The sequence below is a fragment of the Nannobrachium achirus genome (genome assembly GCF_963921795.1).
Source record: "Nannobrachium achirus genome assembly, chromosome: 5".
NCBI lineage: Eukaryota > Metazoa > Chordata > Actinopteri > Myctophiformes > Myctophidae > Nannobrachium > Nannobrachium achirus.
Window position 1 is genome coordinate 21017954 of NC_137814.1, and position 24357 is coordinate 21042310.

The 24357-nt window shown below is 44.7% G+C and overlaps 2 protein-coding genes across 4 annotated transcripts; one reads left to right on the forward strand and one right to left on the reverse strand.

Annotated features, from left to right (window-relative positions):
* Nucleotides 1-206: 206 nt before the first annotated feature.
* Nucleotides 207-20162, reverse strand: acin1a (apoptotic chromatin condensation inducer 1a). 3 transcript variants are annotated; one of them, XM_080727171.1, is made up of 18 exons: nt 19989-20162; nt 18388-18453; nt 18186-18301; nt 18018-18072; nt 14271-17867; nt 13740-13883; nt 12729-12814; nt 10381-10438; nt 8272-8311; nt 7543-7715; nt 6493-6636; nt 6081-6282; nt 4173-4318; nt 3432-3539; nt 3183-3290; nt 2760-3063; nt 2142-2242; nt 207-1643 (listed from the first exon to the last, which is right to left on the reverse strand). In XM_080727171.1, the coding sequence occupies exons 1-18, from the start codon at nt 20124-20126 to the stop codon at nt 1281-1283; spliced, it is 5949 nt and encodes a 1982-aa protein (XP_080583297.1). In that variant the 5' UTR covers nt 20127-20162; the 3' UTR covers nt 207-1280. The 3 variants fall into 3 exon arrangements, with proteins under 3 accessions (XP_080583297.1, XP_080583298.1, XP_080583296.1); XM_080727172.1 differs by having other exon boundaries at nt 7543-7685; nt 18018-18073; nt 18181-18301; XM_080727170.1 differs by having other exon boundaries at nt 18018-18073; nt 18181-18301.
* Nucleotides 20163-22274: 2112 nt separating this feature from the next.
* cUnh14orf119 (chromosome Un C14orf119 homolog) lies at nt 22275-24064 on the forward strand. The gene is made up of 3 exons (XM_080725281.1): nt 22275-22368; nt 22698-23120; nt 23801-24064. The coding sequence occupies exons 2-3, from the start codon at nt 22698-22700 to the stop codon at nt 23972-23974; spliced, it is 597 nt and encodes a 198-aa protein (XP_080581407.1). The 5' UTR covers nt 22275-22368; the 3' UTR covers nt 23975-24064.
* The last annotated feature ends 293 nt before the right edge of the window (nt 24065-24357 follow it).

The following is a 24357-nucleotide window of genomic DNA, read 5'->3' on the forward strand; positions in this document are numbered from 1 at the left end:
GCACACAAGTAGATGATAATGGTAATAAAGACCTAGTCTGGGTGTTTTCATACGCAGATAGTACATTCTTTGCAGATAGCTCTACCAAAGAATTCCGTGAGTGTAGCACCTTTATGATGCGCCTGTTAGATGTGTAGCCAATTACATTCTGAAATTAATGTTAGAATTTAAAATAACCTATAGAAGGGGGGAAAAAAATGCAATCATTTCAAACTTGAATTTTTATTATTTATACATTCACCACTTACAGGCGTACTCAAAACAAAAAATAAAATAAAAAATAACAATGTAAGCATTTATACTAAAAAATGTTAAAATCATGATTAAAAAAACAAATTTAAAACCATTGGTGAGAATAATGCATACTCCCCTCTTGGGCCTGTACTGATGCTACAAGAGAATCGCAGAAGAAGTAATAAAAGCAGGGAGGAGGAAAATCAAATAAGATATAAACGACATCATAGCAACCTGTATCAGGTCTAAAATGCATGGAAAATACCTCCAACACAGTATAATCTCATCTCATCCGTCCCATAAAACTTTAAACAGTGGGACAGAGGAACACTGTATTAATTGGTAGATGACCCACGCCTGTCCGAAATAGAACCCAAAGCCGCCCCATCTACAGACCCAAATCTCGTAGCGCAACGGCCAGCCACAATCACCTCCAGTGGAGCCTTTGCGTAGGAGGGCCAGGATGCCTCTCTTGAGCAGGGCGTAAGTTTAAAAGCCTGTGAACTGCATGCAGCAACGAATGGATTCCTCACTGATATCACAAAGCTGTTAAAAAACGAAGGTGGCGTCACGCCACTGGAAGTTGTGATCAGCACCTAGGACTTATTTTGGGGTGGGGGGCACACAAAGGGTGAGGGTGGATGAGGATTTCTTTTTATCAAATCAAATCAGAATGACCACACATGCCATACTGCCGTCCTGTCAAGAAGACTAAATAAAAACATACAAGAAAAAACAACAAGGCAAACGAGAAAGAATACCGAACCCCGACAGGAGCGAGACATACATACGGCACACTGGGAACTAACAATGCTAGAAGGCTGTGGTCCCCTAATAAGCATATGAACGTCTCTGTGTATGTGTTTGTATAGGTGTGTATGTGTGCTTTAAAAAAGGGGTGACAAGTCTCGAAAGATGGCGACTACATCAGTTGGTCCTCCGCAGGGTCTTAAGTTGTTAAAGTACATGTAGTGACGGGTGGGTAGCAGGTGGGCGCGGGGTGGCGCTGTTTAAGGACAGTTCCATTGGGTTGGGATCGGGGAGCTTTAGCGCCGCCTGTCTCGCGGGTCACTGCGGCTGCGGGAACGCCGGGCACTGCTGCCGCCACCGCTACCACCGCCACCACCGCCAACGCTGGCTCCCGGCCGACGGTAGCCATCCCTGCGCTTGTCATTCTCCCTGTCCCTATCCCTGTCCCTGCCGCGATCCCTCTCTCTGTCCCTTTCTCTGTCTCTCTCTCGGTCCTTGTCCTTGTCTACCTCAGCCTTGTCTCCGGCTGCCGCGCTGCTGGCCTTCATCCTCTCCTTGCGCAGTTCCTCCTTCTTCTTCTCCAGCTCGTCTTCCTCCTCCTTACGCCGTTTCTCACGCTCTTTCATGCGCTCCGCCCTGGCCGCTTCCCGCTGGTTGAACTGGAATAGAAAGCAGAAAGGTGAGTGTGAAGATTCATTCACAGGCCATTTTTCTCTGTCCTGTGTTTCCTACAGCAGTGCTTCTATGACAACTGAATTTCACTCATGGGATCAATAAAGGCTTATCTTCATGATCAAAGCGCACAAGAACGAGTTTTGAGCTGCATCAACAAACAGGGTGGATGACAGCATGTCTAAGGTAATTTCAATTTAAGATTTTTCAGAGAATTGGTTGCTTCAGCACAATCATTTTAATACCAGTTAGAATTAAACATAAGAGCTAATCAAGCAGTGAAATGCCGTAAACAGTAATAAAAAAAGGGGAGAAAAGTCTGTGATCTGGTAGATTTCAAACAAGGGATTCTGTGCATCAAGAAACTATTTTGAAAGACAACATTAAATTAACTGTAATACTTAACTGGGCCTGGAAAATAGAAAGACATTTCATCACACTTTAAGGCCTTTTCTGGACCCGCAGGCACCTGTGTATCATCTTACCATTTCGTCTGTGAGAGGGAGCCAGTATATACAAGGAGCTGCTTTGGTTTTCCTGAACAGATCATCCAGCAGCTTGGCCGGAGGCTCCTCAGCTGCTTTCTCTGCCAAAACAAAAGACACAAATATTTGCCACATATACCCTGTATAGAGTATTGCCTGCGTACTTGCGGTCCCATCACTTGTCCACTCTTCACCAAATCTCTTTGCCAGAAAAGGTGATCTACAATCTCAGTACATGTGGTTAACCCTATTTAGAGCAAGTGATTATTGACGAAACTAGCCTAGACCTACTATATGCTTAATTTATACATGTTGTATGTTGGTATTCACAACCTTGTGACTCCCAGTCCCTAATCATTATTCAGTCACATTTCGTTTTAAGATTTCTAGGGATGCTTAATGAAACAACACTCAGCTTTTATTTATTTCAAGTTTCCACAGGCCTTAACCACTGTTTTATTTTTACTACAAAACTAATATAAAAAAAATATATATTGAAAATATACTGAAAATAAAGATAAGTTACTCAGTGTTGTTAAGTAACTCTAGATAAGCCAAACTCTTAATTGCCTTACAAATTGCCAAAATGTTAAAATCTCACGCATCTTCATCTCTCACCCTTCTTGTCAGCCTTCTTTTCTTTGCTCTTGCCTCTCTCCTTGCGTCGCCTTTCTCTGGAGCGTGACCGCCTCGGTCCCTCCTTCTCATCTCCGGGTTTTCCAAACTCTCTGACCTTGTCGCGGTCCCACTCGCGTTCCGCGCCGGCCTTCTTGCGGCGCTCCATCTCGCGCTCGCGCTCAGCCCACTGGTCTCGCTCAGGCAGCAGGGGCGGCAGGCCGGACGCTCGGCCCCTACCGGGCCCAGAAGCGTGGTCTTCGGCTCCAGGTCTGTCGGCTGTGCCCAGGCCTTTGTGGAAGTCCAGCTACCCCATGAAGAGATGGCTCAGGTTAACGGCAGGCTCGATATGTGAAGCATACGAGTGAAATACCTGACTGATAACTATCAGAAATGTGTTTGCTGCTTCACAGAGCAAGGCCTCACCTCGTCTTGCTGGCAGAAGTCGACATTAAGGACTTTTGGATTGCTCTGGGGCCACTTGACCCCATGGAGAGCTGCCCGGGTAGCCAAGGCCTCCTCTGCACTGGAGTACTACACGTGAGGAACAGAGATGCATTAGAACATAAAGAATACCTGCTTTACTTGTATTCCCTCAGTTAGAACTTCCGCTTTACTTGCCATGTTAGGGTGCATGTGGTTACAGTACATTGCAATGTGCCTTTGTTAACTTACAGTAACAAAACAGTGTGATTTGATCTTATCGATCCAGAAGCCGTCCTCCTGTAGGCTGCCCGTTCTGCCCAGCAGCTCCTTAAGCTGGCCAAGAGTGAATGGCCTGACCTGATCAACACAAAGACACAAACCATCTTACCATCAACTACAACAGGCAAAGCTCATAGCACTCTTACTCTGTACAGCCCAGTAATGTTTCAAATAGAAACATTAGCTATTTTTTTTTGCGGGTCCCGTGCTGTGTAATGTCTCTTTAAACACACTAGGAGCTCAAAATATTGTTAAGATTTGATATACTTGATAAATTGCGGGGTGTACATCACTTCACCACAATGCATTAAATTAATTTCATATGATTTTATCTAATTTGATACTCAATATTTTGTAAAAGAAGATAGTTAATTCAGTAATCTTTCAAAAACGAACCGGTTACCGCATTATTTCAGCCAAGAAGAAAATTATTCATTGTATGCAATTGTAACACTCCAAATCGAAACAATGACAGATAGTAGCAGCGAATAAATGCGGACTGTGATGCAACAACACTAATGAATAAATCCATTCGGTGGACGCCGTTTTAGTCCCCCAGTGGAAACTGAAATCGTAATCCCCATCTAGATTAGTACCACACTTCTACCAATTAGGTTGTATAACTGGGACACTGTTCTTCTAGATAGAACTGTGCTGAAGACAATCAGTACTTGCTATGTGTAAATCAGATTATTAAGGGCTCCCTCTCACCAGATTTGAGACGTGAACAATGCAGGAGACTTTGCCGCGGGCCGGTGAGGGCTGCCGGGTCGTGCGGACGGGGTCGTCGATTGTGACAGACACGCCCGACTTCTGCTGACTGATGGAGCGACGGATGAGGGTGTCGCTGGGGGTCACTGAGGTTTGGGAGGAAAGAGAGGTTTCTGTGTTTAGTGTTTCAGATATGAAGAAGGTTTACAAATATACAACTAAGATTAAACAAACATGCTTGGATGTGAGATCAACTGACAAGAGCAAAGGGGCGATGTGTATAGACTAGAGTAACAAAGTCATGACGTCACTCGCTCATCCCCCGGTTCTCGAGAGCAATTTCTCTATGGAGAATAACATCGAGTGATCTTAAAATAGTCTCATAAAAGCATTGTGGTCCAAAAATAACGGTCTCCGCGATATTGTTGGGGAGGTGGCTCTGTATGGTTTGTGATAGTCAGTCACTAATATTTGACTAACTCACGACAGTTGATTCTTCATAACCATATGAGTCAAACCGCTGAGATAATTTGTTTATGTTTGGAACACAGTTCTTATTTGACGCGATATGAAAAAAGTATGGGAATTCATAATGGGGGGAAATAACAGGAACCAAGTAGGATGTGTAAATGACGTCACACTTCGTAGCTCTATTATTCTATTTTTTATGCTGATGTGGATGAATTGAATACATAGGACCACAAGGGAAACAATTCCCTGAGACTTTTTTATCCTCTTAGCCTTAATGTACCATGTGCCGTTTACATTTCTGACTAATAAAGTATTCAATCAATCCGATATTTATGCAGGACAAAAGCTTAAGATCTGTGATCCAGAACCAAAGAAATGTACAGTACTAGAGGTTCGCGGGCCTTCGGCCCGCTCACATCTAGTTAAAAAAATTAAAAATTAAAAACTAAATAAAAAAAAGTTAAAAAAAAAAAATTATAAAAAAAAAAAAGTAAAAAAAAAAAAAGTAAAAAAAAAAATTGGGGCGGAACTATTGTGCCGCAGCGCACGTTTCCGGTCGGACATATTTGACCGCCGGACGCACTTCCGGTTTGGAACTCCGTGTGGCACGTGATCAGTCCTAGCCAATTGGAGTGCTGCATTTGGTCTGTTGGTGACAAATACCGCTGGCTGCAGTTCTAAAATGTAATATAAGATATGAGGGAATATCTTAGACCGGCATATTGGATTTTGTCCCATGACGTACAACACTGCTTATGGGAAGTTTGTGCCCAAAGCAGACAAAATGTCATATCTTAAGTAGCCTTCTTATCTTTTAGATGGCTTGTAAATAAATGGTAGCCTGGTAAGCCAGCCTCATACTGTGCATTCATTCACTCACTCGTTCCTTTCCACAATATGAGTCTGGAATTTGGCCTATAGGCAGCTTGAAAAGTGGGTGGGAGTACTTGCCTTGACAGACACACTCCTCTAACCAATCAGTGTAGCAAAACATCTGACGTCATCACAAGCTCTTTCCAAAGCCAGCTGGAAGAACGGTCGGCAAACATATATTTTCGGCCGATGAACTCCGCTAGCGCATACTCCTGTTCCTTTTTAATTGTTGTAATTGATTCCAACTCTAAAAATAACTTCACTTATTGCTTGTTTTATCGATCCAGCATTAACTGTTACACTTGTTGCATCGAGAGCAGCCATTGTTGTTTTGAAAATGCCACAGCATGTATTCTACGTCACCATCTACACATGGACCAATCAGGGGAAGCTTTTCACTTGTTGCGCGGACAGCAGTTGAACGCAGTCACTGATTGACCCCGATCATCTTCTGATATCTCATACTCACTGCCTATAGACTGAAGTCTGACCAGATACTGAGGTAGGAATTAGTGAGCACAGTATCAGGGCTGGCTTGCCAGGCTATGTAAATGGACTCCTTACCAGTATTCATCTCCATATCATGGCTCACGTGGGATGGCGACTCCATTTCCGTGGCACCAGTAAATGAGCCGTCCGTCTTCTCCTCCTGGGTCAGTGTCCTCCTCCTCTCACGCTGTCCCTTTGGATCCTCCTCCTCCAGGTCCTCCTGTCTGTTCCTCTTGGTCTCCTTCGGCCCATTCTCCTGGTTCTCGGAGGGAACCACCTTCACAGATAGAAAGGATTCAAATGATGGGCTACACCAGGGGTCTTCAAAAGGGGGTCCTCCAAAATCTTTGTCTGATAGGAACTTGTTTTTTCCCCCCTTTCTTATATTAACCACTTGAACCCTCGCTGGGTCTGAGAACTTTATATATATAACCAAGAACCAACGTATAAAATCTGCCGTAAGAAACTAACCCGATGGAGAACTAACCTGTGTGACTGTCCGTCGGATCTGGAGGTCCTGATCAGGGTGCTCGCGCTCGTCGTCTTCAGCCCCAGAGAGGACAGCCTCCTCTGGGTGCAAGTCCACCACTGCCTCTTGGCCTTGACTCGACCGAATGTCTGGGATCAGAGACTGTGAATAAGGAAAGACCCAAAAATTATTAAATGTCATGGTGGAAGAATGAACTTACTGCTGTGAGGAAAATGGTGGAAGTGAGAAAGATTCAACCTTATATAGAGGAACAACAGTTAACACAAGCTGCTAGTTTATTCCAACTTTTTAACCACTTAATTTAACCCATTCTGTGCCCCAGAGATTAACGGATTAAAATGTCCAGAGTGCTTCTCGCTGGCCCCATTAACGGCCTGTCTCTTATTTTGAAGGCCAGAAGTCCATAGCGTTAACACTTCCGGTCTGACGTCATCGCGTCATGACGTCATGACGCTTGTCGTCCACGTGGTGTTGTGTAATGGCGGAACGGAGCTTTTCAACATGTGTTTTATTAGCGATCATCTATTGCCATCCTCCCACTTGAAAGTGTTGTTTTGAGATAATGGACATTAAAGATGAGATTCCCCGTCTGCCTCAATGTTATGGGATTACTATTTTGTGCTCGTGGATCCGTGATGATGAGAAATCAGCGACGGAGATCGGCTCAGAACCTTCCGCCATTGTACCCGGTAGGATAACCGCCGTTACAGTAATATATTACTTTTCACGAGTATACTCGGGATCGGCACTCTGGGTACTCGAGTACTTTTCACAAGTATTCTCGGGAATGGCACTAAATCGGTTAAGCACACTTAGCTGACAAGGGTCCCCCCGGGTTCTATACTTGGCCCCCTTCTTTTTCCCCTCCTACTACAAATAGCCAATCTACAAGCTCACAATGCAACAGGTTGTGAGCTTATAGATCTCCCATTTTCAGCAACTTAATGCCTCTTATGACATCGCCAGAACAAGGACGCCAAGTTTCATGTTGTGGATAATGTAGATAAAGTGCACAGAGTGAAACAACTGTGAATGCGTGTACAATACCTTGAGTGAATCCGTGGTGATGCTAATGGAAGGTTTCTTGGCAGTGACAGCCGTGCTGGCTCCCCACCTCCTCTTGCGACCAGCTGCAGCCCCAGAATCCTGCTCGCCCTCGGCGTTGCCTCTGCCCGGAGATGCCTTGCTGCCTGTTGTGGGGAGAAGGGGTTTGAATCCGTCTGGTACGGGAACAAACAACACAAACAGTCAAGCATGCGCACACAAATTCAGGTACCGTGGTAGCGACCATAACACAAGTTACCGTCCCATCTAATGTAGCCTCTACAGCAGGGGTCTTCCACGTTTTCAGGCCAGGGACCCCTTAGCTGAGAGAGGGATGAAGCAGGGACCCCCACTACATATTGTATAAAGCTATTGTGTAAGCTTGTAGATCTGCTATTTTTGGCTAATGTTCCACTCAGAATAGGGATCCCAGGGTTCAAATGCTTAATGTAAAACACATGATCCTATCACACAAATATTTGGTGGCCCCCCCCCCCCCCCCCTGTAGTAACTCTGAGGACCCCCTAGGGGTCCCGGACCCCCTGTTGAAGAGCCCTGCTCTAAAGAACATGCATTTGTGCAGGTTGCGGTTATAAATGCCGAAATCTTTTATCAATGACGTTATTAAACCCTAACAGGTCCGATGTGATATTGATGCCGTTATCAAGAGGAAGGGAGGGAGGTGCAACAAGGAGGTAGCAGGGGTAGGGGAGGGCAGGAAGGTGTACTCACTGCTAAGGGAGATCCTACGGGCTGTGAAGGCCTTGGGAGTCTGAAACAGAAGGAGATAAGAACAAGCCCCGAGGTACAGAGGGGAGGTGAGAGGCGGACACTATGGATGGAGACGTAAGGGTCATAAAGGAAGGTTGGAGGGCAGGTAGGACAACACAGAGAGGAAGGACGAGTAGGAACAGGGAGTGAATGATAGAAACTGCAATTGCTTTCCAACTCAGGCCTGTTGACTGTGCATATTACCCATATTGTGCAGTTCCTGTTAGTAGGACTCATGTGTTTGGTGTGGGGACTTCAAATGTTTGAATGTGATCAATAACTAATTTGAAGACACAATGTGTTGGCGCTGCAGTCTATCAAACACTATTAGAATTGCATGGCAATACTGCAGTTTAAATTCCATGGAGCTACAATAGTATAATTTTTAAATCATGCCCAAATAATACGCTTAAAAACTGGGATTTCAAGTTCAACTAAATGGTCTTACTGCATGTCAATATATTATTTAAGAAGATGGTTTACGATGAACTTTGATCAAAACTGCAGTAGCCATAAATAACCCCTCCTCCCCCCAATACATAAGCAACAGGGAGGGTCTGACTGAAAACTAGGAATTTTCTAACAATTCGGAGTGAGAAATAACATTGAGAAAAAGACTACTTATTCCCTGATACCACTGACACCTGATCCTTACTGGGTTGGATATGGCCCAATCACGACTGCATGTACTGTATTCTAGGCAACAAGGGTCCAATCAAAGGTGGCCGAGATGTTTGGGTGGAAATCTGATAGCTGGTTGGCTGGCAGGATGGGGTCAATAGTTCTTTGGATGGGAGCTGGCATATGCTTTTGGCCAAAGCAGAAGTCCACGGATCTTAGGCTTTTAGTCCTTTCAGAAGAAGCTTATGCTTCTTTGTGATTTTTCTCGTTGTCAAGTCCAATTAAACGGTGATGTTAAAGGGGTTTCCAGCAGCTACTTCACAAAGAATTCCCGGAATTTCTGTATCAGTGTCCAGTTTCATTTGGTGATCAGGAAGGTCATAATGTTCACAAGTAGTAAAAAAAAAAAATCTACTCGTAGAAAGGGACCCAATTGTCAAGTCCCCTCTGCAGCCAAAATATTTCAAAATGATATTATGGGCCGTTCAAAAATTCACAACATATCCAAACAGTGACAGACTCATGACTTTTACTCTGTGGAAAAAAATTCCAAGTGTCCTTTCAAAAGCCTCTCACAGTCCAGACCGATCAGCAAAATGTCCAACACACTCTTCTGTAACTTTGCTGTGGGGCGGATAATGTCCATATGCTGCTCCACCTAAAACCCACCAATAGAATAGTCAATAGGGTTTCAGGAGTGTCTTTGGTGGTCACGGACTCGCTCATTTCTTCTCCATCTACCTCTTAAAAAGTGCGGTAGTGGTTTTAGCCAGGAGAAACCCTCATAAAACTAGCCGAAGCCTTCGCTCAAGCTTTTAGTCCAATCAGTAGCTTCTGTGAGCCATCTCCGTGACAACATGGCCTTTGTTGCCAGGGCTGTCCCTTTGCAGTGCAGACTCAGGGGCCTATCTGTGGTCAACCCAGGTGTCTTGGGGACAGTGGAACAGGTGGACCAGTAGTAGTGGCAGAAGTAGTATGCAGGTACCATTAGGGGCAATGGAAGAGGCATGAGCACCTTTATAACAAAGCAATCAATTGGGTTTTAAACATCAGCCACAATAAGAGAATATCTAATGCTGCTTCCTGCCGTAAGACAGTGCAGGCACAGGTATTTCTCTTTTTTTAAAGACAGCCAAATCAGAATGTACACAAACATACACATTCTACGCTCGTCAAAGGGGCTCATTAAGAAGAGTAATTGACATGTTACAAAACCTGTCAGACTAGTCATTCCATTAAGAAAGTAAGGTTCTTTTTTTTTTTAGACCAGAAGTCCTAAATTGTTTCAAGTCTAGTGTATACTCAAACTAATAAAAAAAGAAAAAAGGCAAATCATCTAACTCAGTTTCAACTAGAGCAGTGAATGAAAATAAGTATTGAATGGTTTGGTGCATCTCGGTCCTCAGCCAGTCACTTAAACACACCTGCAAACCTGTTCAGTTGCCTTACCTCGTCAGTGGTCTCTGGAACCCTTTCAGGCTCTGTCATGGCAGTCTCCCTCACCTCCCTGAATAGTGTGAAATGTACAAGAGAGGAAGGGGCAGGTAGATATGTGGGCATTTGGATTGGGATGGAAAGGGGGAAACCATTTCATAATTTAGTTAATTAAATAAGATCCACGGGAACACTGCTAGATTTTCAGATAAAAATCCTTAATGAGACTGATGACAGCCTAATGACATTACATAAGCTTTTGCAATGCAAGTCTCGCAGCCCAAGATTTATACTTGGTCGCACATGACAAAAATACTATAGCTATTAGCCATCTAATCTAAAAGCTCAATGTGTTGATCTCTGTGCTTGAGATCTATTACTTTCAGCGAGAGACACCATCGTACGGCGGAGTATGATGACAGGTAATGAGAAATGCACAAGAGCTGCTTCGACTCGATCCATTCAAAAGGACACCGTGAGCACACAACCTGACGGACGGATGAATGGATGGCCCCCACCCCACATCGCGCTATAGAAATCCACAATACATCAATTCACTCCATTAGTGTCAGACGGGCGTAAAGCTAAAATGAAACCAGCTGGCTTCTACTTACTATACAAGGGGGGGGGGGGGAGCCTTTGCGTCAGGAGACGCGCTACCGTTCTCCTACCTCCCTCTCATTAAATTCTAGTCCTCTCTGAAAGCATTCCAGTCTGCAGCGGTTGTCAACCAAACCTGGAACGGACAACGTAAAGCTACCGAGTGTAATAACCTTGGTTATTATGCGCCTCTGGATGCAACAAAATCCTGTTATCGACCCATTAAAATCATCCGGGCTGCACAGCCATGTTGCTGCGAATGAGAAATATGAGGTATAAAAAAAGAAAGGACCTGCATCCTCACAACCACGCTGGCTACAAGGCAGTCTTATAAATTGCCTGATGGGAAATCCAGCACCTGATATTCTCATAATGTATTAATGGATTTATATCATTTCATATATACAAACTCAATGTATTACTATTGTACAAATGTGGCTCAAGTGAAGTACTTACTTTCCTTACTGTCTACAACATGCATATCACTAGAACTAGTACAGTGTCACTATATCGCTGACTAATATCACAGCTGCTATATTAAGAAGGTCAGGATAATATAAACTAACTGCTACTCTTAAAAAAACGCAGAAAATAACGGTTTTCTGCCTTGCCCTTCAGTCATGTCTATGTCTCAGGGAATGCATGCTTTGGTTTAATCCCTGCCGAGTGAACCGAATTTGTTCAATGCCAACTTGGAGATTTCGTCGACTGCATAATTTACGCCATAATACAAATGTTGTGTAACATATCTTGCTCAAAACAACAATGGGACCACCAGACACAATGCCATGCTTGTCTTTTGTAATTCTCAGGCTATAGAATATCCATGGACTTTCTAGTGTTCGATTCCATATAAATAACACGCTACTTGTCCAGCTTTATTTTTTGTAATAATCACATATTCATGTTTGAATAAAAATAAATAAAATCATGTGAATCTCAAGATCGAGTGTGGATCTCGACTTCATGTGGAAACCCAGTGAGGTGCCATCAGTTGATTATGTTCACTGACATGCGTCTCCAAATTTGGGCAATGTATTAGCCCGATCAGATTACACAAAGACACACAGACCGATCCCCATTTAGACGGCTGGTCATATCTATCATTGCAGACTACTAATATAATGTATTTAAAGCTAGCTTACGTCTGTTGTCTTGCGAGGTAATTAGCCAGTAGCTATGCCCCTCCCCTAAAAGCTTTTGTCCAATGCTAGCTTAGCAACCGGCAGCTTGCCAAGGCTGTTGCCAAGGCAAACCTTGCCAAGCAGGAAGTTATTCTAAGCTAGCATTGGACAAAAGCTTTTTGGGAGGGGCATAGCTACTGGCTAATTGAAACAATATCCAAACTACAATAAAAATGGTGGCACATATAGTGTACAATCATTCAGATGTAGAGTTTATTCATAAGCTGGGTCTCATTGACTGTAGTCAAATGCATTCCATCAACTTCCGGCTCGTTTGCCTCTCAGTGTGACAGATCTGCCAGCTGTAATTGCTGGACAGAGAAAATGACAGATGTCTGATCTTTTGTTTTACCTTTCTTGCCTCCAACCACTGCAGTTCTGTTTTGTTTATATTTACTTGCTATATTATATTAACAGGCTCTAACATACAGATTGGTTGAAATGTTCCCGATTGCAGCTTTTAAAAAAGAAATAAAGAACATATAAAAATGTGCATAAGTGACTGCAGGCACTGTCCAGCTCCTGAGTTTTATTTGGTAGTGTGTTTCATAATAAACACGAGAGCAGTGAAAACCACACCTTGGCTTGTCTCGGTTCTTTTCCCCTTCTGCTTCACTGTCTGTTGCCCGTTTCTGTTCTTCTGCAGGAACACCCAAGAACGGTTTCTGGTGGTTCAAAAAGGTCAGCATGGTAGTGGAAACAGGTCAAAATTAATCTTGAAATTAATCTTTCCGAACTCTTTCAATTTAGCTGGTCATTCAAACACTGTTGGGTGTTTCTGTTGAGTTTCTTTATGTACACGTATTAAAGGACAACTTTAGTTTCATATTTTAGATTGTAATTAAAGAATATAAAAGATGAGTGTTAAATTGATTTAATTTACTTCTTTCTATTGTTTTAGTGATTCTTATTTCAGTGATTTGGGGCATGCGTTGCGTACAAGTGGCTAAATATGTCATTTTACACAGAATAAGCCCATTCCCAAGATACAACGCAACCTTTCATGGTTGGATGTGACTTATGGGGGCTAGAAGTGTTACTGTAAATAGCAATAAAGAAACTGCTGGCTTATTGTGTCTAAAAAGACATATTTAGCCACTTGTACGCATGCCCCCATGCGTACGCATGCCCCACATTTTAGCACGGTAAACTAGATAAAACAATAGAACAAAGCAAATGAAAACATTTTTAACACTCACTTTTTCTTTTCTCTAATTAAAATCTAAAATATGAACCCTTGTTGTAAAAAACTAAAGTTGTCCTTTAATAAATAGTCAAAGGATCATGTAACAACTTCAATGGTTATGGGACGTTTTCGACAACATGCGGTTTCAGAGAAACTCAGGCTATTGCTGTAATCACACTAACACTATGAAAGTCAATGCTTTAAATTATAACCGTGACCTTATTATTTCCAGTAATGAGGGTGCATGTAAACACACTCAGTGAGGTACAAACCCACCATGACAATGTCTCTACATAGCATATCCTAATTTCAATTAAAGCTATATTTCTAAAAGTGGTCACAAACAATGATGGATGCTCAGGCCCGACTGCCCACTGAAGTGTGTTGAATTAAAGTGCACTGACCTTGCTGGGGCAACTTTCAACAGCCTCTTCCACAGACACCCCCCTTTTGTGAAGGGGGGCACGAGGCGTTGCCTCTTCGACCCGTTCCTTGCCTTCTACCTTCCCCTTGTCCTGAGGTGAGGGATCGCTCTTAACTTTCTCTGGCTGTGTTTGAGAAAGAGGAGGGCTCTAATGTATACATATACAAAAGCATATTCAAATGTATTCTTAAAGAAATTGGTTAATTATTATGACAATTTACAATTGTATGAACTCTCATTTATTACACTGTAAAACTAGCATTATTAGGTTACTTGTTTGGACTAGCACCACCATTTAGAAAGCTTAAATTAATGGAATAACAGGGAAAGCAAGACAATTGGGTTCTTTAAACACATGGTGTCGGGAACTTTCAAATCATCAACAGGGAATCCCTGACATATTGACATAAACATATGTGTCAAAACATATATGAGGAAAAACATGAAACCTCTCAAAGCCACAGGATTTCTCACAAAAGTCAACATTGTTGTCAAAAAGTAGACAACTCACCTTTTTATTACCAGTGGCAGAGCTATTTTTGTCTTGGGATGATGATGATGATGATGAGCGAGACGACCGAGATGAAGAAGACCCAGAATCAGAGTCAGAGGAGGATGAATTGCTTGAAGAGGACCTTTGTCTACCTCGTTTCTCTTGCTTCTTATCATCTCTTCCTCTCAGCAACGCAGCCCCGGTCGGGCTTGAGGGGGCAGTTCCTTCATCCACCTCTTTCGCTTTATTTGTTTCCTGTTGCTCTGCCTCCCTCAAATCTGCTTTAGCTTTTGCACCTGCTGCCAGGCTTGTGGCCCTTTCTTCTTGGGGACTCTGGACTAGTGTAGTAACGACAGTGCTTTCCTTCTCAGGTCTAGCACAATGTGTCCCTGAAACAACTATTTGAGCGCGCACCTGTGGAGCTTCCTGTTCGGCTGAAGGCTGGGGCCCTTCCTGTACACGCTCAGCAATTTTGGTGGGGGGAGTGTGGGGTAAGGCCTGAGGTACGGGGCTGTCAGAGAAGGTGCGGGGCCGCTTGATGACCATGGGGTTGGCTGGGGATGACAGCGCATGAAGTGGGGTGTCCCTTATGAACCGGAACTTCTTGAACGAGGACTGTGGCAGTGGCGTGGCTTGAGACGGTGGCACAGTTGCCCCAGGTTCTGCCGACTGGCCCTCTCTAGGGGCTGCTTGGACTTGGGGCTCCCTGCCCTCCTTTTCACCTGCCTCCATCACTGCCTTACTACCTGGCCCGGTGAGGAGGCCAGGGGACACAGCAGGGAGTGGGGTGAGGTCACGTCCGCGCTTCGACGGAGGGAGGTGACTCTCCCTTTCTCTCTCAGCCAGTTTAGTTTTCTCTTTCTCCAGCTCCGAGGCCCTTGCCCGCTCCTCCTGGTCTCTCTGTGCAACTTGTTCCTGCTCTAAGGCTTTCTCCTTCTTCAACCGTTCACTCTCGAGAGCTTTTCTCCTCTCCTCCTTCTCGTTCTCCAAGGCTCGCTCCCTTTCTAGTCTTTCTTGTTCCAATGCCTTTTCTTTCCTCTCCTTTTCTGCTCTCTCCTTCTCTTTCCTTTCCTGCTCCAGAGCTGCCTCTTTCTCAGATTTTTCTTTCTCCTCCTTCTCTTGTGCCAACCTCTCCTGCTCAGCTTTCTCTCTCTCCATCCTCTCTTGTTGTAAGGCCTTCGCTTTCTCTATCCTCTCCTGCTCCAAGGCCTTCTCTCTCTCAATTCTCCCCCTTTCTAACCTCTCCTGCTCCAAAGCCTTCTCTCTTTCCAATCGCTCCCTCTCTAGCCGTTCCTGCTCCAAGGCCTTCTCTCTTTCCAGTCTCTCCCTCTCTAACCTCTCCTGCTCCAAGGCCTTCTCTCTCTCTAACCTCTTCAGCTCCAAAGCCTTCTCTCTTTCCAGTCTCTCCCTCTCTAACCTCTCCTGCTCTAAGGCCTTCTCTCTCTCTAACCTCTTCAGCTCCAAAGCCTTCTCCCTTTCCAGTCTCTCCTGCTCCAAGGCCTTCTCCCTTTCCAATCTCTCCCTCTCAAGCCTCTCCTGCTCCAAAGCCTTCTCCCTTTCCAATCTCTCCCTCTCCTGCTCCAAAGCCTTCTCTCTTTCCAATCTCTCCCTCTCCAAAGCCTTCTCTCTTTCCAATCTCTCCCTCTCTAGCTTCTCCTGCTCCAAAGCCTTCTCCCTTTCCAATATCTCCCTCTCCTGCTCCAAAGCCTTCTCTCTTTCCAATCTCTCCCTCTCTAGCCTCTCCTTCTCCAAAGCCTTCTCTCTTTCCAATCTCTCCCTCTCCTGCTCCAAAGCCTTCTCTCTTTCCAATCTCTCCCTCTCTAGCCTCTCCTGCTCCAAAGCCTTCTCCCTTTCCAATATCTCCCTCTCCTTCTCCAAAGCCTTCTCTCTTTCCAATCTCTCCCTCTCCTGCTCCAAAGCCTTCTCTCTTTCCAATCTCTCCCTCTCTAGCCTCTCCTGCTCCAAAGCCTTCTCCCTTTCCAATCTCTCCCTCTCTAACCTCTCCTGCTCCAAGGCTTTCTCTCTCTCCAACCTCTGTTGCTCCATGGCCTTCTCCCTCTCCAACCTCTCTTTCTCCACGGCCTTCTCTCGCTCCACTCTCTCCCTTTCCTGCCTTTCTTGTTCCAGAATCTTCTCTCTCTCCATCCTCTCCCTCTCCTCTCTCTCTCGCTCCAAGGCTTTTTCTCGTTCCAGTCTTTCTTGCTCGAGAGCCTTCTCTCTTTCCAGCCTCTCCCGCTCTAAAGCCTTGGCTCTCTCTAGCTCCAGAGCCCTCTGCTTTTCTTCCCTTTCTCGCTGTAAAACATTTTCCCGTTCCTCTCTTTCCCGCTGCAGGGCCCACTCGTGTTCCAGGGCTCTCTGCCTCTCCAGCTCAAGGGCCCTCTCTCTTGCTAGAGCTTGTTCTCTCTCCTCTCGCTCTTTGGCCAGAGCTCGCTCCCTCTCCTCCTGTTCTTTGGCCAGAGCTCGCTCCCTCTCCTCCCTCTCTCGTTCCAGAGTGAGCTCCCTCTCTCGCTGCTCTCTCTCCAAGGCTTTTTGTCTCTCTAACCTCTCTCGCTCCAAAGCTTTCTCCCTCTCTACACGCTCTTGTTCCAAGGCCCTCTCCTCGGTTTCTCGTGCAAGGGCCCTTTCTCGTTCCTCTTCCATGGCTCGCTCTTGGTCCAGCATTCGCTGTCTCTCTTGTCTTTCCAGCTCTAGGGCTCTAAGTCTCTCTTGCTCAAGGGCCTTTTCTCTTTCTAACTGAAGCTCCCTCTCTTCTTCTGCAGTGGTCCTTAGCACGCTCACAGGTACTTGACTGTGGGGAACATGGGCACCCATGATGCCTTGGTTGGTGCCTGGAATCATGCCGAATTGTACACTGGCTGAAGTGTTGGCTGTGTGGGTGATGGCAGAGATGATGCCTTCGGGATGCCCCCTGCCAGGATACACCGCAGCAGCAGAATTGCTGTCCTGCCTTTCTACCTGTCCATCACGGTTGTGCCACCCAACTCCAGAGAAAGCCCCCTCGGACTCCATTTTGCGAGCCAGAAGGGTCAGCGGGCCAGGTTTGCGCTCTGCATGCCCGCTCCTCTGTGGCTCTGGGCTGCTGCTGCGGCTGCCGCTGCTGGATGAACCAGAGCTGGAGGTGCTGGACGCACGCTGCCTTGCTGGGGGCACGTCTGGACTAGGGGGGCTTTGTTTGGGGGTGTCAGGCAGGGGAAATGATAACTCCGGGGGAGGGGAAGGCGGGGGCGTGGGTTGACGAAGTTGCGGAGACAAGAGGGGCGGGATATGCGGTGCAGGCTGACGGTTGTCTCCGGACCTCTCTCGAGCCGCAGGCCCTCTTGCCGGCTCTCCGAGGTTCCTCCTCCTAGCGTTGCTGTCCCAGTCGTCATCCTCTCCATCCTCCTCGCCCTCGTCACTTTCCTCCTCATCACTATCAGCCGGGCCTTGGCTAGATGTGGGGAACCTCTCTGGCCTATGCTCACCACCAGCAACGCGCATGGTCATGGATCCTGGGGCAGAAGCGTGGGGACTAGACATGCTTCCGTTCCCTTCTCCCGCATTAGCTGGGCCAGCGAGCCCCTCTCCATCAGATGGGGCGAATGGCTTATGTGAGTCACCCATCACTGGCGTAGCATCCTGATGAGGATGAAAGGGGAAGTTTCGGCACATGCAAATTAAAAGGTGGATATCATGGAAAGAAATGTAAAAGCATGCAATATAATCAAAGGCATTCACATACAAAAGTAAGAATAATCAACATTAAGAAGATTAACTAAGACATCTGACCTGGGCTGGAGGAGGACACGAGTTGCTGTTGTTGACTTCTGCATGGTCCTCTTGGTCTGCACAAAAGACAGCACAACTATAATCTACAATGGATGGCACTGTGTGGGCGTGTGTCAAAAACACAATCACAAGGATGGGTTTACGCTTTAAGTCTATATCTCACCATCATCATCATCATCATCATCAGCTTCCCGGGCCTCTCTCTCCAGACGCTGTCTCAGGAGCTCCTGTTGTTTGGCCAGATACTGCTTTATGAAGCTGTTCTGACTCATTTCCTCTCCAATCTAAAATGCAGAGACAAAACATTGAAAACAATCCACCAGGACTTCACAGAAAATACCACAAGATCATGTTCTCAGTGGCACCTTACCTGAGAGTTGGGTTGCAGTCCAAAATGTGGGGTGGACGTTCTCTGTAGGTTCTCCAGCATGAGAGCCTGTTATTGGCACAAGATATAAAAATGTGTTCACACAATGTAAATAAAATAACTGACTAATACTTGTGGCTAGAGAGAGCTACAAATTAAACATTGTGTCCAACTACAGACGTGTAACCTTGTGCAGACAGGCAAATATAGCCACAAATTGCAAGTAACATTGATAAAATCCACCGTAGACATGTTAGCTACTTTCTGTAAAGAAATTCCGTGCAGGTGATCCTGTTAAGTGTTGGAGTTTGGAAAGGGAGAATGCCTTGTTTTCAATAACCAACATCCCGCTGCCTCCTGCATTATGTGCCGTTTAGAAACAGGTGGTACACAGGAACATTCAGTGATTTCCCACGTGCGCTTCCAAACTCCAACATTTAGAAAGATAATCACCTGCACTTTGCAGATAGAAAGAGGATAATTCAAGCTTTCCATGCAACAGCAATGTTGGCGAGTTTAACATCGTTTATTATACTCAGATAGCAAAACACTGTTTGGATGCATTGGCTGCCAATGGGTGGTATTGCGATCCTAGATTCAACATATTAAAAAAGGGGGGGAAATACAACAATGGCTTCTAAGGCAAATATATTTGCATAACAAACCTTTAAATCCACATAGTTAAATGTACGTTGAGGCTAATGGTTGTTTTAAGACCCTCTTATTGATGGAGAATGTATTCAAGCACAATTCCCACTTTATATATATATATATATATATATATATATATATATATATATATATATATATATATATAGAGGACAAATGTGAAATTACATCAAAGCTATGCTTAATGGGTTCCAGCTCTGATTCAATCCTTTATATAAAAATGCAATACATAAACCAAGTACTAAGGACAATGGGCCAACAAGTCACCAGCTATGAGACAACACAATGTAAACATTCTCACCAGGGACCATGCACACAATATTACGCAACGATTTTTAAACTTACGTAGGCTACCTAATATTGTTTTAAAAATATATATAAAGCCTATATATGTATATTATATACTTAAGAGAATATCGATTCAATCAATTAGGCAGCATACAAGATAACCAACTTTTAAATGGCCACTAAGTTTAGTTGCTATGCTAGCCAACAAGCTAGTTCCCATTCCCAACTTGGGCAACCTCCCCCATCAACTATGCGTGGAGCAGATACACCACACACACACAGCAGCCAGCAACAAGCCAACCACTGAGGCCACAACTCTCTCTCTCTTTCTCTCTCACACACTCACACAACGTTAGCCAAGTTAGCCTGCTACATGTTAGCATTGCCACCAATAAACCCTTTGGTTGGAGTTAATAATTCAACGCACGCCTTGCAGTGCTGAAGGTGCAACGTTACAGCACGGGAACGTCGTGTTAAAGTTCCGCATAAAGAACAACATTACACGCCTTTAGCCGACTGGCGCTAACGTTAGCCTAACTGTTAGCGCTAGGCAGTTTGTCGGCCTTCCGAGTAGGAGCAACCGGACGGACTGGTTGCTCGACTCGGTAAGGCCGAGAAACTGCCCTCCTGGCGAGGCGCAAACTCACCCCTTTGAGTCTCTTGACGAGCGCGTTTTTCTGCCCGCTTTTCGGGAGCCCTCGCTCCTCCAGGGCGGCCTTGAGGTCCGCCACCCGGAGAGACTGGAGCGGTCTCCCGTCCAACGTTACGTCTTCGAGGTCCGCCATTTTCCCTTCCTCTCTCTCTCGACTCTCGTCCGACTCCGTTCCGTTCCTCCCCGACGACAGTCAGTCACAGCGCGAGGCGAGCCAATCTGGGAATCCAGCAACCAAAAAAGGGGGGAAACAGCGCCCCCTCTGTTTTATTCCTCTGCACTACATCTGTTCTTTTAGTGCGAGTGAGGGCATCCTCCCCCCTCCCTCACCAGTGGTGGCTAGTAACTAAAGCCTGGTAGGCGAGGTTAGTAACTAAGTACATTTAGTACTAGTCTGTACTCAAGTACAGTTTTGAGGTATTTGTACTTTACTTGAGCGTTTCCAATACTCCACTACATCTCGGATCCAAATGTTGTACTTTTACTCCACTCACAGTGACTCACTGCAATTATTTGAAAACTTTAGTTACTTTGCAGTGCACTGATGTGATATACAGTATCATTTAGCATACATTTAGCCCTATTTTATACCTAGTCTATTTGAAAATAGCCTATCTATCTTCAAACATATTGTACTTTTACTTTTTTGGTGGACTTTTGTACTTTTACTCAAGTAGCCTACATTTTGAATTCCGGACGACATGGCATCTGCTTGTGACTGCAACCTGTTCCTGTTCGCGGATGACTCGGCTCTCCTAGTCTCGGGCAAGGACCACTTGCAGGTTGAGAAGACACTTAACTCTGAACTAAGTAAGATCTGCACATGGCTTAACGACAACAAATTATCAATTCACCTGGGTAAAACAGAGTCCATCCTCTTTGGATCAAATCATAACCTCAAAAAAGTTGATAACTTCACAATCAAAGTGGGTGACAAGGTCATAACACGAAAAAACGAAATCTCTTACTTAGGATGTATCCTTGAAGCTTTCCAGTGAAAAGATGACTTCTAAAGTAATAAATAAAATCAACCAACGAACTCGTTTCCTACAGAGGATCGCCCCGATGGTCAATTCCAACACACTGAAGACCATAGCTGGTGCAATAATCCAGCCCCTCTTTGACTACGGAGTCCACGTATGGTATTGTGACGCCCCACAAGCCCTGAAAACTAAACTACAAACAGCCCAAAATAAACTAATTAGGGTCCTGCTTAGACTTCCCTATCAGACTCACCTCACCGCTACTCACCAGTTAAGAGTGGGGTGGCTCAGAGTAGTTGACAGAGTACAGCAACTTGCAATGGGCCTGGTGTACAAGATACACTACACCACTATGATACCCAAGTACCTGTCAAAATACTTTATAAACATTAAGGATGTCCATAATTACAACACCAGAGGCAGCGCCACAGATCACTTTCAACCCAGAGTCAAAACCAACAAAGGGTCAAACTCTTTTTTCTGCTATACCACCAAAATGTGGAAAGCCTTACCGAAGGCCACAAAGGAGTGTGGATCACTAGCATCCTTTAAAATTGCCCTGAAAAACCACTTACAGGCAGCAGCCGTTCGCAACTGGTAAAAAAGGATCTAGCCCAACCCTACCCTCCCCTGCCCCTTCTTTGTATATACTGTTTGTTTTGACTTACTGTCTTCTATTTTGTTTTTCTTTACATATCTACTGCATAGTACTGTGTTCTATTTGTCTGTCATTCAATGTTATATGAGATACTTCAATGGTTTCCAGTGGAAATAAGCTTAGTCTTTTCATGGATCTCCTTTTAGTAGACCTTGTACCAGTGAACTGTACCGTCATGAAACTGTACCTTTTCCTATGCAAACTTCTAATAAAGTCTTCAATCAAAGACTTTAACTATGCCTAGCCTACACACCAAAGTATGGTTGCCAGCTGATATTAAGCGGATTCTGTCAATGGGTATAACCAACCTCGAGTAATTCTGCAAAAGTATGTCTTGTCTTCTTGTCTACTCTACTTGTCTACAGATCTTTCTGGAAAATATTGTCAGGTAAATCTATGTAAATCTGTATCTTTGGGCAAGCGATGCTTTAAAATTAAACAAATATGTTATGATCTTCCCAGAATAAACAGGCAAACAAACACACACATCGAATCAGCTATGTTTTGAACTTTAGATTTCAGATTTTATTTTCCTATTTTATTTCCAAGCCTCGCGAGGCTGCGCAGGCGTGATTTCCCACTCGCAAACCCAAACCAACCAACCAACACACGGCAACGCCAACTTCCTGTTTGTGGAGGTAAAGCTCAACAGCCGGGCTGCTAGCTAAGCTTACATCTACATCAACACAGTTGGAGAAAATGCCGAAAATAAGGTGACTGTGCATTCTAGAAAGGTGAGGGACGACCAACGACGTTTATATTATGTAAAAGAAAATTGGTTGAGTTGATATTCTGAATCTAAATTCGGATGTGTGAAGTTGTAGTCACTGATGTCACTGAGCCAATATCCATATCCAACTTAAGCCCCGTTTGGAACCCTCATCTAACTTTAGGTCGTGGTTGTGGAATAGCTTGATCAGAAACCTCTTTGCTGTTGCTAGGCAGATTAATGTTGGTACCAGCTAAGGTACTGTATACTCTACATAAAAATAGGATGGTTGGTTATAATAATAGTTAATTTAGCCTACTTTCTAAATAAAATTGTGATATATCTTTCCCAAAGATGTCGTGGTTCTGTCATGTCGGCGTCAATCAAGGCTCCAACCAACACCAGCAGCAGTCTGCAGAAATGATGCCAGAGCCAATGGCATGTCTCTCAGGCGCTTCAGACCTAGGAGGAACATCCATTGATGGTGCACCGCAAGTTTGGTTCAACTGCTCCTCGCCCGGGTTGGAGGACTTTCCACCAGCTCCACAGGCTTCAGTACCTGCTAGCCTTGAGAACCTGTCATGCACATCTCTGAATGCAGGGGCTAGACCCCCTCTGCCCGTTGTGTCATATGTAACTCTCCAGGAGCAGCGGTGTGTACTGAGCTGGTTCCTAGGTTGGAGTGCCAGCCAGAGGGAACGATTCCTGCAGGACCTGCTAGGCAAAGCTGTGCCTGGTAAAGTGTGTACCTTGCTAGAGTCGCTCAACACTCTACAGGTACAGTACATCTCGCACGCCATGATGCACTTAACCACTTAAGCCCTATAGTTGCAAGCAACTCTTAGATGCTATTTTTAATATCTGGCGTCTAGAGTTGCAATACCAACCCTTGACAGCCCATTCATCCAAACCAAAAAGTCTGATGTGATTGTATTCAATAACGCAACGTCCTACTGCCTCCTGCATGTGATTTCCAATGAGTGCTTCCAACAGAAGTTATTGACAGAAAGTAGCTTACAATGTTTGTCTATGGTGGATTTTCATTAAACAAAAACAAAGAGGAAAATCCAAGGTTTCTGTACAGCTGCGATGTTGGTGAGCTAAACGTCATTTAGTACAATCAGATCAGACTTTTCTGTTTGGATGAATGGGCTGTCGAGGGTTGGCATTGCAACTCTAGATACTGTATTAGAGATTAAAAATAGCATCTAAGGGTTGCTTGCGGCTACTTAAGCCCTTTTTTATACTTCATTGTATGACGTTGACTTCCAAAATAGACGATCTACAAGCGTTGTGAGCTTGCTTGTAGATGGGCTATTTTTGACAATGTTTGCCTTATGACATTTCCAGAATATGGATGCCAGGATGAAAGTGGTTAACTCCTAAATGTGTTATCCTAAAGGCTTATATCAGTGTGTAACATCAAACAATGTCTTGTCTTTATGTCCTGTGTCTAGGTCAAGGACAGACCGCCAAATATTTTTGAGTGCCAGCTACGCCTGTGGACCCAATGGTTTGAATCATGGAGTGAGGAAGAGAGGAACAATTTCTTACACATTCTAGAGGAGCGGGACCCAGTCTTTGTTGCACACTTTTATAGGAGTGTAGCTGGGACTGCAGGAAGGGACTGATGGATAAGGGACCAAATGTGTTACAGTACATACATAGGCCTACCTAAAGAAACAAGTGATGTTAATCTGACTGTGTGTGTGTGTGTGTGTGTGTGTGTGTGTGTGTGTGTGTGTGTGTGTGTGTGTGTGTGTGTGTGTGTGTGTGTGTGTGTGTGTGTGTGTGTGTGTGTGTGTGTGTGTGTGTGTGTGTGTTAGGGATTGGACAATAAGCGATTTTATCGTGATAACAAAATTTAAAAACACTCACGGTAATCATATCGTGGAGATTCAAGTTATCGTTAAGGTCGTCCTGCACTGGGATCAATTCACCTTTTATTTGCTAAGCTGCATATCCAGTACCATTTAAACCCTCTATTGGTAAAACATGCTTAAAATATACATAC

Bases quoted from the DNA above. Each gene is read 5' to 3' on its own strand.
- acin1a (XM_080727170.1), bottom strand. From the start codon at position 20,126: ATGGCGGACCTCGAAGACGTAACGTTGGACGGGAGACCGCTCCAGTCT. The intron at 6,637-7,542 runs GTATTGTACACG...CCTTATTCACAG, and splicing joins TCACCACGGATTCACTCAAG to TCTCTGATCCCAGACATTCG. The intron at 3,540-4,172 runs GTGAGAGGGAGC...TGTGTTGATCAG, and splicing joins TTGTTCACGTCTCAAATCTG to GTCAGGCCATTCACTCTTGG.
- cUnh14orf119 (XM_080725281.1), top strand. From the start codon at position 22,698: ATGTCGTGGTTCTGTCATGTCGGCGTCAATCAAGGCTCCAACCAACAC. The intron at 23,121-23,800 runs GTACAGTACATC...TCCTGTGTCTAG, and splicing joins AGTCGCTCAACACTCTACAG to GTCAAGGACAGACCGCCAAA.